This window comes from Peromyscus maniculatus, chromosome 5 (genome assembly GCF_049852395.1).
Source record: "Peromyscus maniculatus bairdii isolate BWxNUB_F1_BW_parent chromosome 5, HU_Pman_BW_mat_3.1, whole genome shotgun sequence".
NCBI classification, from domain to species: domain Eukaryota; kingdom Metazoa; phylum Chordata; class Mammalia; order Rodentia; family Cricetidae; genus Peromyscus; species Peromyscus maniculatus.
Genome location: NC_134856.1, coordinates 19,711,171 through 19,733,642, shown reverse-complemented (window position 1 = coordinate 19,733,642; position 22,472 = coordinate 19,711,171). Strand labels below are relative to the sequence as shown.

At 37.4% G+C, this 22,472-nt stretch overlaps 2 protein-coding genes across 3 annotated transcripts in view; both read right to left on the bottom strand.

The window, feature by feature from the left end:
• Abcc12 (ATP binding cassette subfamily C member 12) overlaps nucleotides 1-22,472 on the bottom strand; it is a 993,341-nt gene that overhangs the window by 117,705 nt on the left and 853,164 nt on the right. The gene's annotated exons all lie outside the window — the stretch shown is intronic.
• Itfg1 (integrin alpha FG-GAP repeat containing 1) overlaps nucleotides 6,918-22,472 on the bottom strand; it is a 148,455-nt gene continuing 132,900 nt past the window's right edge. Inside the window, exons 15-18 of one of the 2 annotated variants that reach the window (XM_016006586.3) lie at nucleotides 13,428-13,552; nucleotides 12,768-12,850; nucleotides 9,976-10,093; nucleotides 6,918-8,250 (exon numbers count right to left, since the gene is read on the bottom strand). In XM_016006586.3, coding sequence (XP_015862072.1) covers nucleotides 8,191-8,250; nucleotides 9,976-10,093; nucleotides 12,768-12,850; nucleotides 13,428-13,552 — 386 coding nt within the window. In that variant the 3' untranslated portion in view covers nucleotides 6,918-8,190. The remainder of the gene's footprint in view (nucleotides 8,251-9,975; nucleotides 10,094-12,767; nucleotides 12,851-13,427; nucleotides 13,553-22,472) is intronic. The other variant, XM_016006589.3, reaches the window with a different exon arrangement.

Below are 22,472 nucleotides of genomic sequence, written 5' to 3'. Positions count from 1 at the left end.
CAAAAGATCAGGAGTTCAAAGCAAGCCTGGTTGCTCAAGACTGTTTCAAAAACCAAACCAATTTCAAACAAAAAAACCCAACCACAGCAACCCCAACCTCCAAAGATCTAGAAGCTTATAAATTTACATGTCACACTTACTCTCAATACTCTTGGGATTGGTTTTTCTGAGAGTTAAGGGTGTTATTAATTTTTAGTCTTCATGTAACTTGTTTCAGCCTTATTTACTTTTAAAACTTTCTTCTTGTTCTGTTTACCAGTGTGATGGTTAACATAACATTTAAAGTATGCTTCAGAGACAAAAAAAAAAAAAAAAAAAAAAAAAAAAAAGACTCTTTAACGTGTAAGTCCCTAACTTGTATAGGCTCTACTCTAGCAGGCCACTTTCCACCCCATATGTTGAAGACTATTTTTAAATCAATTGATCTTATAAAACTTGTTGTTTAGCAGGCCATAAGACTTTTATTTTTGTTTTTGTAATTAAACTTGTTTACTCTGTTTAAAAGATGACTAGGGCAACTATAAGATATATATGTTAAAATTAGAGCCTGATTACATGTAGAAAGAATATATGTAATTTTGTGGTTTTTGCCTTTATAAACTTTGGGCTGATGTGGCTAGGGGCTGCATATTGGGAGCATTTTTGGGCACCAGTACCTAAATAAAAAGCCTCTGTTTATTAAAATTTATTTATGGTCATGGTGAACTTCTGAGAGACCCTAGACCCATAACACCAGCTCCATACTTTATTAATCACTATAATTTTATATATGGCAGGACAAGTCCTTGTTCTTTTTCAGAGTTATCTTTGTTATATTTGGCTCTTTGTATTTCTGAGTACATTTTAGAAACAGCAGGTCCCACCAAGCATGGTGGCACACACTTTTAATTTCAGCACTTAGGGGGCAGAATCAGGTGGTAGATCTCCAAATTTGAGGCCAGCATGGTCTACATAGAGTCCCTATTTCAAAAACAAAAACAAGAAACAGCGTATCAATTTCAGGGGTAACAACAATAATGACAGTGGCTACAATCCCTCCCCCCCCTTGGAGTACTGATTGGAGTTGGGAAGGATTTGGTATCTATAATTTTGATTCTTATAACTAGGGTATACATTTATTTAAGATTTTTTAGTATCTATCCATAAAGTTTTATAAATTACTCCACAGAGATATGGTGCACATTGTGTTAGAACCTTGATTAATATTATTTTTGTGTGTGCTTGATTTTTTTTTTTTTACATGCCTGTAATCTTAGCATTTGGGAGGCTGAGGCAGTATTGAAAAGTTAAAGGCCAGGCTGGTAGGCTACTGTCTTAGTTAGGCTTTCTATTGCTGTGATAAACACCAATGTCCAAACGCAACTTGAGGAGGACAGGGTTCCCTTATTCCTACAGCTTGCAGTCGATCATCCAGGGGAAGTCAGTGTAGGAACTCAAGGCAGGAGTCTGGGGCAGTAACTGACATAGACACCATGGAGGGATGCAGAGGCCAACGAGGGATGCAGCTTACTGGCTAGTTCCCCTTGCTTGCTCAGTTTGGACCACCTGCCCAGAGGTGGGCTCCTTGTGGGCTGGACCCTCCCACATCTGTCATTAAGAAAATGCCCGACAGTGGTATTTTCTCAGTTGAAGTTCCCTTTTCCCAGATGATCCTAACTTCTGTCATGTTGACAAAAAAAGTAGTCAGCATGGCTGTATAGAGTATTCCAGACTAGTCTAAGCTATTTAGTGCAGCTCAGTCTCAAAACAAAATCAAAACAAGCAAACAAACAAAATCTCCCAACGATCCCCCTCCCCAAACTCTTTTCTAGTTTTTGTGTATGCCATCATTCACACGTGTATGCTTTATTGTGGGGGTGCATGTACAAGAGTGCTGATGCACATCATGTAGAAGCCAGAGCAGGACACCGAGTATTGTCCTCTCTTGTTCTGTCTTGTTGCTTTGAGACGCTCTCCTACTGAAACAGAAGCTGGGAACTGGATGTTTTGGCTAGGCTGGATGGCCAGGGAGCTTTCGGGCTACGTCTGTCTCTGCCCTCCTCTCCTGGGGTTATAGGCATGCATAGCCATGCCTGGACATATTTTAAAAATTTTATTTTAAAATGTTTTATCATTATTTTATGTATATGGATGTCTTGCCTGCATGTATGTCATGTGTGTTCAGTGACTATGAAGACCGGAAAAGGTCATGGGATCCCATGGATTGGTGTCATGGACATTTGTGAGCTACCATGTAGGTTCTGGGAATTGAACCCTAGTCCCCTGAAGGGAAGCCTGTACTCTTAACTGCAGCCATCTCTCTAGACCCCCACCCCCAAATTTAGAAGTGTATTTATTTGTGTGTCCATGTGTGCTTGTGTGCGAATGTCACAGTATGCATGTGGAGATCAGAGAACAACTTGTATGAATGTTTTCTCTTTTCTCCTAGTGATCAAACGAGGGGCTCCTGCCTCGGTGACTGAGCCGTTCCGACGGTCCTGTTTGTGTCTTTTGTGTGGGTACTTGGAGTCCGAAGTCACAGCCATGGCCCATTCCGACGGTCCTGTTTGTGTCTTTTGTGTGGGTGCTTGGAGTCCGAAGTCACTGCCATGGCCCTAGCCCCTTAGTTGTTGCAAAGTTTGTATCATGAAAAGTTTTTTTGTCTATGTGTGTAGAGTATGTATGCATTTGTGTTGTGTGTGTGTGCATATGTGCGTTCCTTTGAGGCAGGGCCTCTCTCTGAGTTCTGGTTTTACATGGATGCTGGGATCCAAACCCCAGTCCTAATGTTTGTGAAGCAAGCACTCTTAGCTGTCGAGACATCTCTTAAGCATCCAAGAAAGGGCGTTGATATAGATTTATATAGAGTTTCATGTAGAATGGTCCGGAAAAACAGCTATATACATGAAGAATGGTGAGTATGGGTCTCTGAAGGCAGTCATTCTTACTTATTCTTAAACTGAGTTATGTTTGTGTTGAGATTTCTACATTTTAGATACTTGTCAACTGTTAGAATTGTAATTTGCAAATATTTTATTTGCCTATTTATCTTGTCTATCCATTCTCTTGAAAGGATCTTTGTTAAAGTAAATATTTTAAATTTTGGTGAAATAAAATTTGTCATTATTTTCTTTTGTGGATCATATTTTTAGTATTATTTCTCTGTTCCCTCCCTCTCTCCACAAATATGATGTATGTATGTGTTTGTGTATATCTGAGATCAAACTGAGGACTTCACACATGCTAGGCAAATGCTCTATTGTTGAACTACATCCCCACCAAGACATTTTTACTCCTTCCATTACAATGGAATATAATTACAATTTGTGTTTTTCCCTCAGCTAATTAACACTGGTCAAGACTTGCAATGTTATTTTGAAAATAATTCTTACTTTGTTCCTAATCTTAGTGAGGGGAGAACATTGTTTCTTACATTGTTTTAGCTGGAGATTTTTAAACGCATGTCTTTATTATTAAGGGAGTTCTTTAGATTATAATAAAAATTAGAAATGGCTTTCTTCATTGAAAGGAGTTTAAAAGTTTTTGTTAATATGATGAATCAACTGCTTCTGTTTTCCAAATACTGAATCAGTGTTAAATTTCTAGGATGAGACCTTGGTTATGAACTATCTTTTAATCTATTTCTGGATTTTTTTTCTATTTATTGAATATTTTTGTTTGTATGTCTGTGTGATGACAGATAATAACCAGGCATTTTGTTTCCTTGTAGTATCTGTACTGGTTTTCATATTGAGGATTACTGGCCTCTTATAAGGAGTTTTCAAGTATCCCTTCCTTTCCTAATTCTAAGGAAGGAATGGATAAAATAGTACTTCTTTCTTAAATGTTTTCCAATTAGGTAATTCACCCTTAGTTTCCTTTGTAAAGTTTTCTTTCTTTTAATTCTAAAATCACAAGTAGAAAGTATTGATTTCTTTTGGATGACGTTAGTAACTTGCTATTGTTCAAAGAATCAGCTAAGTAAAGTTACTGGTGGATGCCTGGGCATCGATTTGTTCCCAGGACTCCCTCGTTACCTCTACTGTCTCTAGGACTAGCATGAAGTCTTCTATTTCTTTCATTATTAAGTTAATTCATCCCCATTGTCTTTTCCTGACTAGCTTGACCATAATATTTTTTAATTTATTCACTTTTAAAGAATGATTCACCTTTGTATTTCATTGATTACTGTTCCAATCACATTTCCTTTGTTGGGTAGAATATTATTTAAGTATCTATTAGTTTGACTGTTTTTCAGGTCATTTCTAAACTGATAAAAAAGTATTATTGTGTGCATGTGCCATGGCACACACGTGGAGACCAGAGGATGAGTGTGTGGGGCCAGATCTCTCCATCTGCCTTCACTCATGTGGGCTCCTGGCGTTGAACTCCAGGTTTCCAGGTTGGGTGGGAAGTACCCTTACCATTGAGGCATCCCAGCCACCCAGCTTTCATGTGTTTTTTACTGTTTTTATCAGTAACTACAGAGAAATGTTGATGTTATTGACTTAAATGGTACAGTCATCTACTTTTCCTTATACATCTGTCAGTTTTTACTTTACATATTTAGTTTATGCACATTTAGGATTCTGACCATTTTATACATGAATATAATGTATTCTGATCATATTCATACCCTATAACTCTCTCTTGTTCCTCTCCCTAGTTAGGCCCTCTTCCATTTTCATGTCTTTTTCCTGTTTTGGTAACATTTTTAATTAGGATTGTATATGTCAGCATGGTGAGGGTTATTTACAGAAACACTGCATGTTCGCGGTGACTGAACCCCAAAGAAAGGATCACCCCTCCTCCAGCACCCACTTACTGCCAGTAGCCCCTTGGGAGGGACTGAACCTCTTCAGCCCCATCCTGTAAACAATCAGGAAGTGATCAGTAATCTTGGGTGAGTGTGCTCTCTTTAGATGAAGCCAAGAGCAAAATACTGTTGGCACTTTCAGCGATCCAAATGATAAGTTCTGTGCTTTTAAAAATTAGCAAGGTAGCAAAGTATTGGGCTCCATTATGGCATCTTGGTGTGTTTTGTGTGAGTGATTATACTCTGTTCTTATGCAGCTACTCTTCACCCCAGCTGTCCGCCTCAGTCCACTTGCCTCTGCTCTTGCTGGTCTTCCTCTTCTAGTCTCCTGCATTTCATTATCCTTTTTGCTACCTTCTAATTTCCCATAAATCTGTGACTCTGGGCAGAAAGCCTCGATACGACATCACAGAATCAACTAGAGGAGAATTCCCTATTTTTCTTTTGGAGTCCATTTTGGTGATAGTTTCCTAAGAATCAATCAGTTTTGTATACACTTCTAAATTAATAGGTATAAAATTATCCTTTTACAAACATTTTTAAAACTTGCAGTTTCTATTGTGCTATCTTTTGCAATTCACAATGTTTCATATTTGTCTTGCTCATTATTTTTCTTGGTAGATGTTTCTAAGCTGATGACTTGGGGGTAAAATCCAGCCTCTTGCCTTGTTGTGGACAGGTCAGGAAAGAGGATGCCATCTCTTCTTGGAGTGCTCTCTGTTCAGGACACAACATCCCTCCATTTACGTTCTGTCCCAGCTTCATTCCTTCCCTTTTGGGCACAGCTGTTGATCATGAGCGTCTCCTTTCCTGTTACCTATTTTGTTAACTTCAAAAATAACCAGGAAGTGGAAAGTCAGGCTTCAAGCCATTTACAAGGACTGGTTTACCACCAAGGTCTCCAGGGCATAATTTAACTTTTGAATTTCCTTTGAAGTGACTTTTAGGAAGAATAATAGGAAATGTAAGGTGCTAATCCAAATCAACAGTGCTTTGGCAACGTGTTTTCTAAGTGACCGTTAAGTTTCTTTCAGATTTATTTATTTTTTGTATACGAGTGTTTTGCTCACATGCATGTTCATGCGCCACATTTGTACCTGGTGCCTGTGGAGGTCAGAAGAGGGTGTAGGATCCCCTGGAACTAGAATTGTAGATGGTGATCAGCCTTCATGTGGGTGCTGGAAATTTAACCTGGAAGAGCAGCCAGCGTCCTTAACCACTGAGCCATCTCTCCAGACTGATCTTCAATCTTAACCACTTGTTTCTCAGGGGACCACTGAAATACAACAGTGCAGAGAACACCAGGCAGGAAGTGATGGTCGGTTACTGTGGCGGGGGTCATAGGGGAAGAAAAGAAGCTGCATGTTCCCAGTGCACACCTTCTGTATATACATTGCCATTCTTGGATTCAAGAAAATGTTCTTCATGGCAGGTGTTTCTCTTAGCCTTGTCTGACTGATGAAGAAACCACAGCTTGACATGAAGTGACTAATTAGAAGTCACAGAGTTAGGGTAGGCTCTGAGTCCAGTTATGTCTGCCCCATCCAACAGAACATGTAAAATTAACAGAAGGATCTTTGTTGATCTCAGTGTAAGGATCCCGCCCCCCCCTTTTTTTTTTCAGTTTTTCAAGACAGGGTTTCTCTGTATAGCCCTGGCTGTCCTGGTACTCACTCTGTAGACCAGGCTGGCCTTGAACTTAGAGATCTACCTGCCCATGCCTCATCAGTGATGGGATTAAAGGCTTGTGCCACCACCACCTGGCCTTACACTTTTTTTTTAAACTTGCTATACCCAATAAATGATATCAAAGTTGTGTTTGGTAATACAGAAATATTATTGTCACCAAATATATTTTAATTGTCACTAACATTTTATCTATAACATTATTCCTCATAGATTCTGATTCCAAGTGAGTTTTAGAATTCATATTTTACCAACTGCCAGATGCTAAGCTTAATTATTTTTGTAAAGGATGAGCTGATCTGTTCCATGACCTTGAGTCCTGTCTGTGACTCACAGGTAATGGGCAAATCTCTCCATTGCCGTCCTCATCCACAGCGATTTATACTTGTTATCCCCTAAAGCTCAGAAACAATGATTCAAATGCTCACCACAGTACTGTCATTCAGTAAGGAATATTTATTTAGAAGATATAGTAACATGCATAGATAGAAAAATGAACACATGCCCTTTAGTGAACTGTAATGAAGAAAACAACATGAACAAAACTGTTTCCAAGGAATTTTATATTTTATAGCCATAGCAGGTCTTAATAATCAGAATGTTGTTAGCTGTGATAATAATTTTATAACCTCTCTCCTGAGCTCTAGATTTAAATAATTTTAAAGCAAATTTTGGCACTGCAAAGTTCACAATATAAAATCTGAGGTCTGAATAGAAATGAGACAGACTTTCCAAACTTTTGAGAACAGAAATATGATGGTGCAGGTACACCTCCAGATTCTGCCTAAATCAGCTTTCTTTCAAGATCAAATGCTTTTCATTATTGCACAGGGATTAGTATTTAAATACTAATTTTTAGGACACATTTACTCTTAGAGAGTATTATAATTAGTTGAACAACTTATTTTTTATAAGATATGTATCACCAAGAATTTAAGTTTTCCAAAGAATATGTCCTTATGTCTAAGATAACTATCAATTCTATATATTTTGATAATTACCTTTAGCAGTAAAATAAAATCACCTAAAATAGCAATAATGATGGCTGCTGCTTCATGAACACTTAGGCACTGAGCTAAGCACATCCTGTACATCATACAGTTTAATGTTCATGGTAACTCAAGTAGGCAGGCAAGTTAACCATCATATAAACAAAACAGGCTTAGAGAAAAGCTAAGCAACAGCCAAATTCAAATCACTTTAAGTTGTAGAGCCAGGTGTCTAAGGCAATCTGTCCTATTGTGATCCAAAGCCAAGATAATTAGTCTCATTCTGTGCCATTCATGAGAACTTTGATCTGCTGTGATAAATGTTAGTTTAATAACTTTGCCATGTATAGTTTGCATTTTTTAGGATAAGAAGCAAGATCAATTCAGGTGGAACAATGCCTCTGCCCCAGCTCATTTAAATATTTTTTATTTACATGTCTTTCTACCGTCATTATTCTAATAAAATTATAAATGCAAATATACCAAAGTACATGCAACATATTCCACAAAGGAACAAAAATGTTCAGTACTACTGAATAAAGAACCCCAATATTACATACAAAGTGCTTAAAAAAGACCTTATGAGATATCCAGGCCATATTTATTTTAGTATTTTCCAATAATTGACAAGGAAGGCATAATTTATAAATATCTCAAATCCATTATTTTTTTTACTATGAGTCAATCAAGTGAGTTCCATTATAGATGCTTAAAGCAAAGTCACATGGCATCAAAATGGAACCGATGGGCTTCTTGTCGCTTCTCTCTATCGTCTGCTTTCTGAAAGACAAGTGTAGAGTAATTTAAGTACTCAGAAAATAGTAAGATTCATTTCTGAAACATAATTTTTTAAAAGATCAAAGAAATTTAGAACATAACAGGTATAATTTTTATAATGCAGTAATATGAAATATTTTTATAGATCTAGTAGCTATTTTATAATTAATATATTACTTGAATTTAAAAATCAAGAAGAAGTGTTCCATATACTTATACTGTCATCACTTATTATCTACTTGATAGTGAGAGTAAACATTAGGTGCTAGAAGAACACAATCACTGTTAACACTAATGTTAACAAACCAATCTAAACTAATTATATTAAGATGATTATTGGTTAGTTAACCTATTGATTTAGCAGATATTTATTGATCATCTTCTCCTAGTAAGAAGGATTAAAAAAAAAGTTTTGTATTTTGTTCTTCAAGCACTTGAAGCCTAGAAAGGATAAAAACACGACTTGCTATGCATCAGGTCGACCCTAATTGTACTACTTTGGGTTTGAGTGAGGAAAGGGCAAGCGTTGCACATACTGTTTATGGAAATGGGAAGGGGCATTCATTTCAAGCTGGGAGTTCAGCATGAGGAGGCCTGGCAGGTGTGGAAGGTGGAGTATAGGAAAGGACTGGAAGACACAGGAGAGCAGGGATGTTGTGGAGTGACAGAGAAGGGTTGTGAGGGTCTGGTGAGGAACACTAACATATGCTGGACAGTGGGGAGTGTCTACTGCAGGAGAGAGGGGAGAAGGTGAAGTCAGAGAGACCAGCCTGGATCTAAGGAAGTGGCAGGAGGAGGCAGATGTGGAATCAGCTACAGAGATCCCCAGGAAGGTGGCTGATTAACACTGAAGATGAGTAAGAAAGGGGAGAGAGGAAGCCTTAGAATATTGGCTTTGAGGGGAGTAATCCTGGTAGAGATCGTTGTAACAACTGGAAATGGAGAAAGAAACTCAGAGAGAGATGGAGAGAGAACATTTTGAGATATAACAGTTGACTTGTGATGAAATCGGCTGGAAAGTAGAGAAAGAAGAGGGCTTTGGGCAGGTGTGTAGAAAAGTTGTCCTGGGAGAATGGAAAATAGCAGCAGATGCGAGAGGTGGAAAACTGGCTAAAGAAATAGAAGACCAGTCCCAGGTGATACAGTGTGTCCATGGTGACGCAGTCACTTCAGCTACTGCATCACAGCTGTTGGAATCCCACATTTATACCACAGTCGGACCTCCTGATAAAATAAGGAACTTAGTTTCCTTATTAAGGTCACCAGATATATTTTGGATTATGTTGCTTTTAGACAAAGTATAGGGTCCTTCTACAATCTTAAAGTTAATTGAATATATAATTGTTAGTTATTATTTCTGATACACAAGTGATCGTTCTTTGGAGTGACAAATCTATGAATATTTATCAGAATAATCAACATGTTTTCCTTTTCATAAGTTACAAGAACAGCGAGATAAAAGAGTAATTTTAGTTAGCAAAACATGATTCTGGTAGGCATGACAGTCCAAAGGAAAAAGAAAAAACCTCTCCTTTGTGAGAGGAGCCTTTTTGGGGGATATTGCTGGCATCTATTGGCTGAGTATCTGATATTACTTTCTTCTCCTCTTTGTGTGGCACTAGGGAATGAGCCTATGCCCTCGACCACTGAGTTATATGCCAGCTCCTCAGTTCTGAAGAGCACCATGCTACCATAATAAACTAACCAGAGGTACACTGAGAAACAAACCTTTTCCTGCCAGTGTAAAATAGCAATTATTGCCAAGATGAAAATGCAGACACCAATGAGAGCTACTGCAGTCAGTAGGACGATGTTACTTGGTGTAAGATACAATTTGGCACTCCAGCTGGAGATAAAAACAGAACAATTAAAATTGTAAACTTTAACATAATAAAGGTTAAATTGAGATCAGAAAGCAAAGCAGCATATTAATTAATGAAATTTCATTGGTTAAATCATTCACTCATCTAGCAAAAGCAATTAAATTTTGATAATTTGAAGAATATTGAAGATCCACAAGTGTTCATTGTTTTCTTAGAACTGAACTAGAATTTTCTTTTTCACGTATGTTTTTGGGGATTAAACCCAGGGCCTCATGTGTGCAGAGCCAACACTTTATTACTGAAGTATACACCCATCTCCCTGAAGTAGAATTGTTGATGAGATATTTAATATTCATGTATTACTAAGTTTGATCTTCAGAATTATTAAGTAAACTTACCAATAGTACTTTAGACAATTAAAGGTATCTTTTGAAAAGGAGATTTTGATCTGTTGAATTTGAAATTCAACTCTAGGGCTCTGTAAGTCACCTGATTTCACAAAGCCTATAGCATCCTAGTTTCTGACGCCCCTGCCCACACATGTAGTACAAGTAAAACAATCATATGTCTGAGTGGGTGTGTAATTAATGGCTGTGGAAAACCGGCTTCATTTCTGTGTTATGTTGGACATTTTCAATTATTACAGTAACTTTTATGTTGAGACTTATAAAGTCACTTAGCCTTTCTGTTAATGTCAATACATCAGCATAAACATAATTAGGTCTGCTCTCTTAAAACACTATACATAATGCAGCACCTGTAAACACTGCAAATCCTGAAACTGGGGTCTTTATGACTAACTCTGTGGGCAGTTATGCACACAGAGCTTCTTCTTCTTCCTGGAAACAGGAAATGACTGTGTTCTCATTTTAAAAGAGTAATAAGGGCAAGATCATTCTAATGAACAGCAAGTAGCTATTGATTTATTTTGACATAATTAAAATTTATTGATCTGTAAGTTAGTCTTTAGTCAGTAAATTTCAGAATACACCTCAAACAAAAATCAATTAGGGTTTTTATTATGTACATAAATTTGAAAAGGACATTTCTTTGGAAAGAGCAAGAGAAACATGAGAAATATTCTGATTATGGAAGAAAGCTATGGCAGGATTTTTCAGAAATTCAGAAAATTGAGTATTGTTGAGTACCTTACAATAGAAAACCAAATTATGTTGTTTTTCTGAGACAGGGTCTTGCTATCTAGCCCAATATATCCCTGAAGCTGCCACCATCCTGCCTCAGCCTCCTGGTATTGGGGTTACAGATGTGAGCTACTACGCTCAGAAAAAAAATGGTTTTCAATAAATCATTACACTTTTTAAACATTCTTTTTATTTTGTGTGCATGCCTGTGTGTGTGCATACATGGTATGGAGGCCAGAAGAGGGACTCGGGTCTCCTGGAGCTGGAGTTACATGTGGTTGTGAGCCACCTGATATGGGTGTGGGAACTGAACTCAGGTCTTCTGAGGGAACAGCAATCGCTCTGTCACTGAGCCATCTCTTTAGGCCCTAAAACTGACTTTTTTTTTCCATCTTGAGTTTTTTTAGTTCTATTTTTTAAATAGACTTTTCCCTCCAAAGATGAAGACATTTGTCAGTTTGGTTAAAAGAGAAACAAAAGGTCAATCTTCAGTTGCCTACTCAGGAGATTTCTTGTATATTCTGTCAGAGGTATACATACATGAGCATGTATGTACAGACATCTTCTTTTAAAATCACAACATATATTTCTCCATTTTGCTTGTTTTCTTTTTCTCCCTCCCTATCCACACTGTTCTGTGTCCATGGCAGTAAACATAAATGAGTCATTACAGTGTACTCTTATCAGTACTACATTTTCTATAGTTTCCCTGCTCCTTATTCAGATTTTATATTTGTTAATAACTTCATGTGGAGAAAGGTGCCACAAATATACAGCACTGGATTATTAAAACAAAACAAAACAAACAGGCACCAGGGTCAGGCGTGGCAGTTCCAGGTACTCAGGAGGCTGATGTGGGAGGGTTGTGGAGCCCCAGAGTTTCAGATCAGCCTAGGCAACATGGTGATTTTATCTTAAAAACAAAACAAAACCTCAATCTACTCCAACTCTGAACTAGACAAATAGCTATATCTATTAATGTTATCTTATTGATACAGTGATGTGCTGGCCAGTTAGTTGTCTAGCAGGGAAGGTAACTCTGGTTTATGACATTTCTTAGTTTTCATGGGGTAAATTCTCTCACAGTAAAAGACTTTAATGAATAAAGATAGAAAAAGATGGACAGAGTGAGCTCATGAGATGGCATGCACTGGTTCTAGTGTTCCACTGAATGGACTCATGTAAAATTTTAATGAAGACTGGAGCTAAGAGAGTAGCTCACTGGTAGAATGCTTGCTTGGCATGCACAAGGCACTGGGTTCAACTCCCAGGACTGCAAAACAAACAAACAAACAAACAAACAAACAAATCAAACTAGTATTTACAAGTAGTGAAAATTAAATATATGCAATATGTTTAAGCTTCATTTTGTCCTAATAGGAATGAGTTTACTCCTTATGAAACACCAGGGTAGGTGTGTTAAATAATTTGAAAGTGACTAAGTAAATTAAGTGTTGGGCACCCAGGGAAACAGAGTAGGCAATAAATATGATAGTTTATAAAAACATGCCACTGGATATCTACCAAACTGAGGTCAATCAAGGAAGGATATTACCTTCGAGGGACATTGTGAGGATAAGGAATGACAATCAGCTGGGAATTTGGAATGATTGCTGTCCACTCTTGTTTTCTTATAGACTGAAAAGAGAATAAGAACACTTAATATCCAATTAGTCTAAATATGAAAAAAAACACAAACCAAACAAACAAAAAAAGCAAACCTTCAAGTATTTTGAGAATTTGAAATCCAGATAAAGAGGATTATATTTGTGTGTTATGAATTCAGTCATTCAACAAATACTGATTGTTCAGTTTTAGCAGGCATTATTCAAAGTGCTCTGTGTAAATGCTGATTGGAGCTAAAATTCACACCAGGAAATGGACAAATGACACTATTCTCTGTATCCTGTGTATATATGTGTAAGTACAATAATGCTACTTTTATGTTAACAGATACTACTTATGCTGTAAGTGATAAAATATTATGAAGAAATAGCAGGTAAAATGGATAAGAAGTCACAAAGTTTAATGGGGAAGAAACGGAAAAAACTATATAAATAACAAGTCATGGTATGCTCTAAGATAAGCTTAGACAAGTCACTATGAATCACTTTTTAGTTATTTAAAGACAATAGAATATCTGAATTCAAGTTATTGGATTTAAATGTTTAAGTTGTAAGTATTAAAACAGATCGTCAATCAACTGTTTACTTGCCTTCTCTCCAGACGGACGGGGAATACCAACATAAAGATGGTCCAGGAAATTGGCACTTCGGCCTAAACCAAGTACATTGTAAGGTAGCTGGAGAGCTAAGTGTGCTGACTGGCTGAGCTGTCCAGCTAGATTTATGAAGAAAAAAAAAAAACACCAAAAAACCAAATAAACAAAAACACCTCTGAAAACATCACACTTATCAAGTCTTGAAGTCTTTAATATTTTAGTCAAATCTAGGTATAAAATGTCAGATGAATGTTCAGTTAATATTAATGATTCATAAAAATATGCTTTGAGATACAATTCCCATACTATAAATAATGTCCACTTATAAAATATAGTAAAATGGCTTTGAGACTATCCTAAGGGTTCACCTCAGTGAGCACAATGTAATTTTAAGATGCTTTAATTACTTGAAAAACTCGATACCCAAGGCTGGTACTCTTGTCAGCAATATTAGACTTCCTGCTGTAGGCATTCTCTCTAACTGGCCTATTCTGAGGACTTTATAAACAGTCATACAATAGATAGACTTTGTAACTGGCTTCTTTCACTTGGCATGTTCTCAAGGTTCACGATAAAGCATCTAGCATGAACATACAATATTTTGTTTCATTAATTAATTTCATTAATAGGCTTTTGGGTAATTTCCACTTTGGGTTATCATTAAATAATACTGTTCTGAACATTAATATACAATTTTTTGTATTTACTAGATTATATACCTAAGAATATGGATGATAATTAATTGCCTATTCCAAAGTAGGCACCAGAGATAATCTCTGGTGTTCCTAACACAAAGCAATCATAAATGTTTGAGGTGTTAGATTTGCCAATTACCCTGATCTAATTATTATACATAATATACACGTATTGAAATGTCACATTGTACCCCATAAATATGCACAATTATGAAGTATTAATTAAATGTAGTATATATGTCGGTAAAGAGAAAAGGTACCTGTCCCATTTCATACTCACACAAGCAATATGTCCAAAATTTTCCATATCCTAGCGAACATTTATTATCACCATATGATGGCTGGGAAACAACATCTCTGATATCAGAGTTTAACCTGAACTCCCTATTACCAAATGATGTTGAACTTCTTTCAAGTGCTTGCTGTTCATTTGTGTGTCTTCTTATTTTTTGTGAACTTAGTTAAAACTGAATTTTTGTCTTTTTTTCCTTATCAGTATAAGTGAAGTCTTGCTAGTTTTTAAATATGTCCCAAAAGTATCCTTTGGTTTACTGTTTCTCTCTATTCTCTACTTCATTTAGTTCCTTTTTATGTTTCCAGTTTCTCAAGGTAAAAGATGGCAATACTCATTCCAGACAGTTATTTCTACAGGGTCTCTAGCTCAGGCTGGTCTAGAGCTCCCTATGTTTCAAGAATTATCTCGAACTTCTGCACCTCCTGCTTCTACCTTCAGAGTTCTGGGATTATAGGCATGAGCCCCAGAAACAGGTTTAAGAGGTACTGGGGATCAACTCCAGGCCCCTGCACGGCAGACTACTATTCTCCCAGCTGAACTATATATCCCTACCCTGGTTCTTATTTTTTTAATATAGTCATTTGGAGCAATCTATTTTCCTGTAAGAAAGATTTTAGCTGCATTCTATGGATTTTAATATGTTGCATTTTTTTGGTTCACATTTACTTCTGTGTATTTTTTAATTTTTTCAATCCATTATTTTAGAGTGTGTTGATTGATTTTCATGTATTTACAGATTTCAAAAATGTTCTTGATTTTTTTAAAAGTTTCACTTATTTTATGAATATGTGCATGTGCCTGAGTGTACGTATGTACACCACATGCGTACAGATGTTTTCAGCAGCCCAAAAAGGGTATCAGATCCCCCAGAACTGAGGTAACAGGTGGTTGTGAGCCACCTAATGTGGGTGCTGGGAACCAAACCCTTGTATTCTGCAGAAGCATCAAGTACTCTTAAATGCTGATCATTATTTTAAGCTTCTTCTTACTGATTTTTAATATGTGGTCAGAGAACACACTTGTTAAGATTTCAGTCCTTTAAGATTTACTGAGCTTTATTTTATGACACAGTATGTGGCCTATATGGGAAAATGTTCTATGTGAATTTGAAAAACAATGCATTTTCTAGGTAAAGTGTTCTACACATTTCTGTTAGGAAAATGTTCTATTTGTCCTTGAAAAACAATCATTTTCTAGGTGCAATGTTCTACACATTTCTGTTAAGTATTCACATCTTTAATTGATTAGCTGCTTAGTTGTGTGACCTATTTTGAAAGAGAGGTATTAAAGTCCTTACCAGTCAGTCCATCAATCAACCAATTATTGGTTAATCAGTGTGTCTCGATATGTTGAACTTCAGGGCTCACATGATCCTCCTACCTTAGCTCTGGAGTGGGTGGGACCACAGGAAAGAGTGACATGTGACTATGTCTGGCTCCAGTTATTTATTGAGTTACCCACCCCTTACTTCCATTCTTCATTAATTTTGTGGCTCTGATGTTAAGTGCATATATATGTTGAGTTGTTGCACCTTCTTATGGACTCACACTGAAAACTATTATTACTAGTGTAAATGTTAGTAAATATTAGTGTGTAAATGCCTGTCATGGCAGATGTGTGGTGTTCAAGGACCACCTGCAGGAGGCAGCTGTCTCCTTGCACTATGTGGTCCTGGGGTTGCGGTGGCTGGGCTTGGCAGCAAACCCCTTCACTCACTGACCCGTCTCACCAGACCATGGACCACCTTTCACCGTTCTAGTAACAGTTTTGTCTTTAATGTCTAGAGAATCTCCTATAGACACAGTAATTTTGTTATCAGTTCTGACACAATCTTTTGATGGAGAGCTTCTTTCATTTACTTTTAAAATAATTACTGATAACAGAACTTATGTCTGTGCCTACACAGGTCAGAAGAAAGCGTCAGATCTCCGGGCACTGCATTTACAGACATTTTTAGCAGCCCTGAGGGTACAAGAACAAGTGTTCTTAATCACTGGGCCATCTCTCCAGTACCTCAGTGTTTTAATATATTTTGAGTGTCACTATCCTAGTGGTTGCCCTGGGGATTTCAATTAACAGCACAGAAAAAAAATCTAGTTCAGATTAATACTAATCTAATTCAAAGTTCATATAAAAATTTGCTACAGTATAACTGTTGATCTGATTTGTATGGATTTAAATTGCTGTCTATATCAGTCTTAAAGGGGATCTTTTTAGTGCTGGAGAGTTCTGCCAGTGTGATTAATGCTGTTTTGGTTTCTCTGAGCATATCTAGGGTACTTTATATTTGAAGGATACTTTTGTCTATCTTTGATTGATAATTCCCCTTTCTGCATGTATAATATATTATCCACTGCGTTCTTGCATACAGATGATGTGATAAGTTACTTTTTTTTGTTGCTTTCAAGAATATTTTTTGAGAGTTGATATGACTGAGTATGGGTCTTTGGGTTTATCCTATTTGGGGTTTGCAGATCTTCTCAGATGTGTGTATTAACATTTGTCATAAAATTTGGGTGGTTTTAGCAATGACTTACGTATTATTTCTGCTTTTCTTTCCCTGTTTTTTGCATCCTACAATTTCTATTACCAATATGTTGGTATGCTTGATGGTGCCTCCACAGGTCCCTGAGACTGAGACAGTCAACTGATATATATTCAAGTGTTCAGATTATTTCCTAGCTCAAACATCACAGAGCCTTCTACTAATATTTTAAAATACTGTACTTTCCAACTACAGAATTCCTACTTGATTTTTGGTAGATGTGAGGCTTGAACTGGAAGACTCAAGCATGCTGGAGTTAACTATTACTGGGATGCCTTCCTACCTCTCTTCCCTGTTATTCAATAAAGTGCTGGAAGTCTTAGGGTAATATGACAAGAGAGAGAAACAAGAGGGCTACAAACAGTAGTCAATTTATTTCTTTTGCAGATGTTATGATCTTGTACTTCAAAGGCCCTAGAGACACCACTTGAATGCCCTTAGACTTGTAAACACAGCAAAGTAGCAGAATATAAAAGCAACATATATTAGCCTCTATAAATGATAAACTTGTTGAGGAAGAAATCAAGGTTCACAACAGCTTTTAAAAAATATCCAGGATAATTCCAAGGATGCAAATGACTTCTACAAAGGAAACTTTTTAAGACACTGTAAAAAATGAAAGGCACAGGAAGATGAAAATGCCTCTAAGACTCATGGACTGTCAAAATTAGTGTTGTGACAATGGCTATATTATCAAAAGTGATACAGATTCAATGCAGTGCCCATCAAAATCCCCATGGCATTCTTCACAGTACTAGAAAAGCAACCCTAAATTTCATAGAGAAGCAGATAAGATTCCAAACAGCCAAGACCATCCTTAGCTGAAAGAACAATCAATACTAGAGATATCTTAGATTACCTGATCTCAAATTAGAGAGCTACAGTAATAGAATCAGCATGGAACTGGCACAAAAACAGACTTGGTGACCAAGAGAATAGAAAGAAACTCACATACCTAGAGCCACAAAGGTGTCAAAATCACTCAGCTGGGTACATGTGTCAGCTCATCCCTATAATCACAAGCACTAGTGAGGTTGGGGTGTGAAGACTGCCATGAATTTTAGGTCATCTGAGTATACAGATTAAAGACTTTGATGTAAGACTTGAAACTAAAAGGAGAAAACCTTTCAAGATTAATGAGCACAGGCCAGGATCTTCTGAAAAGAACTTCAGGGCATAGGAACAGTCTGAAGAACTGCAAAGTGGTGATACACGAAACCAAAGCTTTTGCTCAGCAAAGGAGACAGCTACAGAATGAGGAAAAAAGAAAAGCTTTTCCAACTTTATGTCAAGCACAGAAATAATATTGAGGATCTATAAATGACTGCAAAAATTAAATACTAAAACCTCAAATCATCTAATCAATAAATAGGCTAATGAACTGAATAAGCTTCTCATAGAATTACAAATGGCCAATAAAAACTCAAAGTAGTGTTCCAACATTCTCAGCCATCAGAGAAATGCAAATTAAAACTACTCTAACTCTGGTCAGAATGGCTATTATAAAGAAATAGGACATCTGCTGTGAGACTGTGTCTTCTATATAGGTCAGGAAAGTTGTACCCATAAAATCTCAGCAATACAGTAGCTTAAACAAGACCTGGACAGTGGCAACAGCAGCTGACATGTCAACATGGATGGAGGAAATATCACAAGTCTCCAATTCTAGAGGAAGAACTATAGGCAATTAATGACTGCTGAGAGACAGGGATGGGCCCCTAACTGACTATCCACTGTCAAGGAGACAGTCCTACAAACATACAACTCAGCAGGTTGTGTGTATGTATCATATACATATGTATGTATAGATTTAACAATAATAAAAAAAGAAAAAAAAATGATAACTACTGTGAGATATCTGGTTAAAGAACAACTCTTATTCACTGCTAGTGAGAATGTAAACTTGGGTAGCCACTATGGAAATCATTATAAAGCGTTCTCCAACAACAAAAAACCAAACCCAAAACTGAAAAGAGAACTGCCATATGGCCCATCTATAACACTGTGGGACGATGTGTGTGTATGTACACACACACACACACACACACACACACACACACACACACACACACACACACACACACGCATGAGATGGCAAGTCAGCATACCACAGAGATACTTGCACATCTATTTATATTGCTGTACTATACAGTTAAGAAACAGAATCAGACTAGATGCCCATCAACAGATGAGTAGATGAAGAAAATGTTGTATATACACAAGATGCAATTTTATGCTAATATAAATAAAAATGAAATCATGACATTTTTAGGTAAAATAGAAACCATTCTTTAAGTCAAATAAGCCAGATCCAGAAAGGCAAATACTGCATGCTTTTGCTCTCATATGTGGAATCTAGATTTAAATGTGTGTGGTGGGGAGGGAAGGAAGAGATCTGAAGGGGAGGTGAGAAAATGGAATGGAATATATTTAGCATGAAGGAAGAAAGAACCATGTGGGGAAGGAAGGGAATCTTCTATAGGGGACAGGGCAGTAGTGGGGAGGAGGAGGGATTAGAAAAGTATAACATGTGCACCACAATGTTATAAGGAAATTCATCACTTTGTATGGTTACCTAAAAAATAAAAAGGAACATGGTAAGACTTGGAATACAAAGGCTAATGACGCAAGTTGAACAAAATGTTTTCTATGGAACCTTAGAAACACCACCATATTTTAGAGGCTCTTTAGTTTTAGCTAAGTTGTGGTTACACACATTGAGGCAAAATTGACCACCTTAGCTATCTTTACCAGCGCAGCTACAGAGCACCAAGCTGTACAACCATCACTTCTTGTCTCCAGAGCTCCTAATTAAAACTCATTGCACTTCAGCCCTATCTCCTTGCAACCACAGCTGTACTTTCTATATATGGATTATGCAATGAGGGTATCTCATAAACACAATCATACCGTATTTATCTTTTGTGACTGGATTAGTGCAGGAAATCCAGATTATTGAGAAAAGGACTACTTGTTAGTGGATTATATGGGGGAACAAATTACTTATACAGGACAATGCAAATTCAGTCTCAGAGTCCCTGGAAGGCTGAGAACTGGTCCCACACTGCTTCATGCCACCTGACTTAGTCTTTACTATCCAAGAATGTGAGAGAGAAGGGGCACCGCATATGGGCTCCCCAGATCTTTGGCTAGCCAAGAGGCCACGCCCTAGGGGCTGGTAACCCAAGGCCATAGGTGGAACAAATACTCACTCCATTGGATTATTTTACTTAGTACAATATTCTGTTAGTTCATCTGTGTTGCAGCATGTGTCAACATTCTCTGTAAGACTGAATACTATTTCTTCATGTGTATATTCTACATTTTGTTTATCTACTCATTTATGCATGGATACGTTTGACCCTGTCTCATTAAACTAAAACAAGAACAACAACAAAGAAACCTTGGTTATACAAATCTCTCTCAGCAAAACTGCTTTTAGTTCCTTTGCATGTTATCTCCAGCAGTGGATCTGCTTCAAGACATGGTGATTCTATTCACTTCTGAGGCACCAACACACTGTTTTCCACAGAAGCTCACAGTTATTTTTTCTTCCCCTTAGTCTACACCTGTTAACTTTGTGTGTGTGTGTGTGTGTGTGTGTGTGTGTGCGTGTGCGTGTGCATGTGTATGTGCATGTGTGTGTGTGTGTGTGTGCGCGCGCGCACGCGTGCGAGCCAGAGAGAGGGTGGGTATGGGTGGTGATAATGTGTGGTGTGTGTAGTACTTGCATGTGAGTATTCAGGTGTATGTACCTGTGCATGCACGTGCAGAAGCCAGAGCAGGACACTAGGTCGTTATTGTTCTCTTACTGCCTAGAGATGAGGTCTCTCATTGAACCCTTGCTGTTTTGGCTAAGCTAGCTAGTAATTTAGCTCTTGGAATCTGCCTGTCTCCAACCCCCAATGCTGGGGTTGCAGACTCTATACACTCTTTATGTAGGGGCTGGGGATTTGAACTCAGATCTGCATGTTTGCAGAACAAGCACGCCTACCCAATGAACTGTTTCCCCAACCTCAAATGCTGATTAGCAGCAATTATTCTGTGGACAGAAAGTAAAATCTTTTATTTACATTTTCCTAATAATTAATGAGGTTGAGTATCTTTTCATGTGCTTTTTTTGGCCACCTGGATGTCTTCTTTGGGGAAACATCTATTCAAAACCTATGCCCATTTAAATATTTTATTGTTGTTATTGTTGAGTACCTCTGTATGTTTTAGGATATTTTTTGGAGGTAATACCTATTTATATCCTTATGCTTAATTTTAAAGTAGTTATAATTGCACAGAGCCTGTGAATACTCACAAGTGAGAGTATAAGGAAAAAAAATCAGTGCTATGAGAAGGAGTGGCAGACATTTCAAAATTAATTCAAGGTTTAAAAGTTCCATTCAATCATTTTGTTTCAAATGTCTAGTTCTCTAAACTGAAAACAAAGCTGAACTTGCTAGTATCGGGGCATGATTTCATTTTAATAGTGACAAGTTAAGAGACCATTATTGTCTACTTTTCTAACTATTTTACTGGTATCTACTTAGGTGAAAGACAAGTAAGTTGCCTCATAATAATGAATATCTATGCCACTTAATGTCTGTTTCAAATATAACTAAAATTATAAAATGTTTATTGTTTATACAACAATGCTGATTACTTAATGAACATAAAAAATAGCATAGGCAATAGTAGGTAGTAAGAACTACAAGAATCCTAGTGTCCATCCTCATGTTTACACATTGTCATAGTTAGGATCTATTGCTGTAAAGAGACACCATGACCCTGGCAATTCTTATAAAGGAAAGCATTTAATTGAGACTGGCTTTCAGTTTCAGAAGTTTATTTTATTATCATCATGGCAGGAAGCATGGCAGCATGCAGGTAGACATGGTGCTGGAAAAGGAGCTGAGAGTTCTACATCTGGATCCTCTGGGCCTGGCTTGGGCTTTTGAAACCTCAAAGCTGACACTCAGTGACACACTTCCTCCAAGAAAGCCACACCTACTCTAACAAGGCCACACTTCCTAATCCTTTCAAATAGTGCCACTCCCTGATGACTAAGCATCAAATATATGAGCCTCTGGGGGCCATTTTTTTTCAAACCACCACATACATTTTTCCAACACTGAGAGAGCACTGTGCCCTACTGAAAAGTCTTTAAAAACTGTACTAAACAAACTCTTGGGTATCCTTGAATGGATAAGAATCTTTATGTCAAATTAAGATTTGGAGCCAGTCCTCAATGAGGATTCATGGGAGGTTAAGATGGAGAATTACTAAGTGATACAGGGCCTCTCTCTACCCTATGGCAGACATCACAGAAAGGTACAGCATAAAGTTCTATTGACACTTGGTGGAGTGAGTTTAACTATTATGGTCAGACTTAAAAGTGTTGAGGCACTGGGCAGTGGTGGTGCACACCTTTAATCCCAGCACTTGGGAGGCAAGAGGCAGGCAGATCTCTGTGAGTTTGAGGCCAGCCTGGTCTACAGAGCAAGATCCAGGAAAGG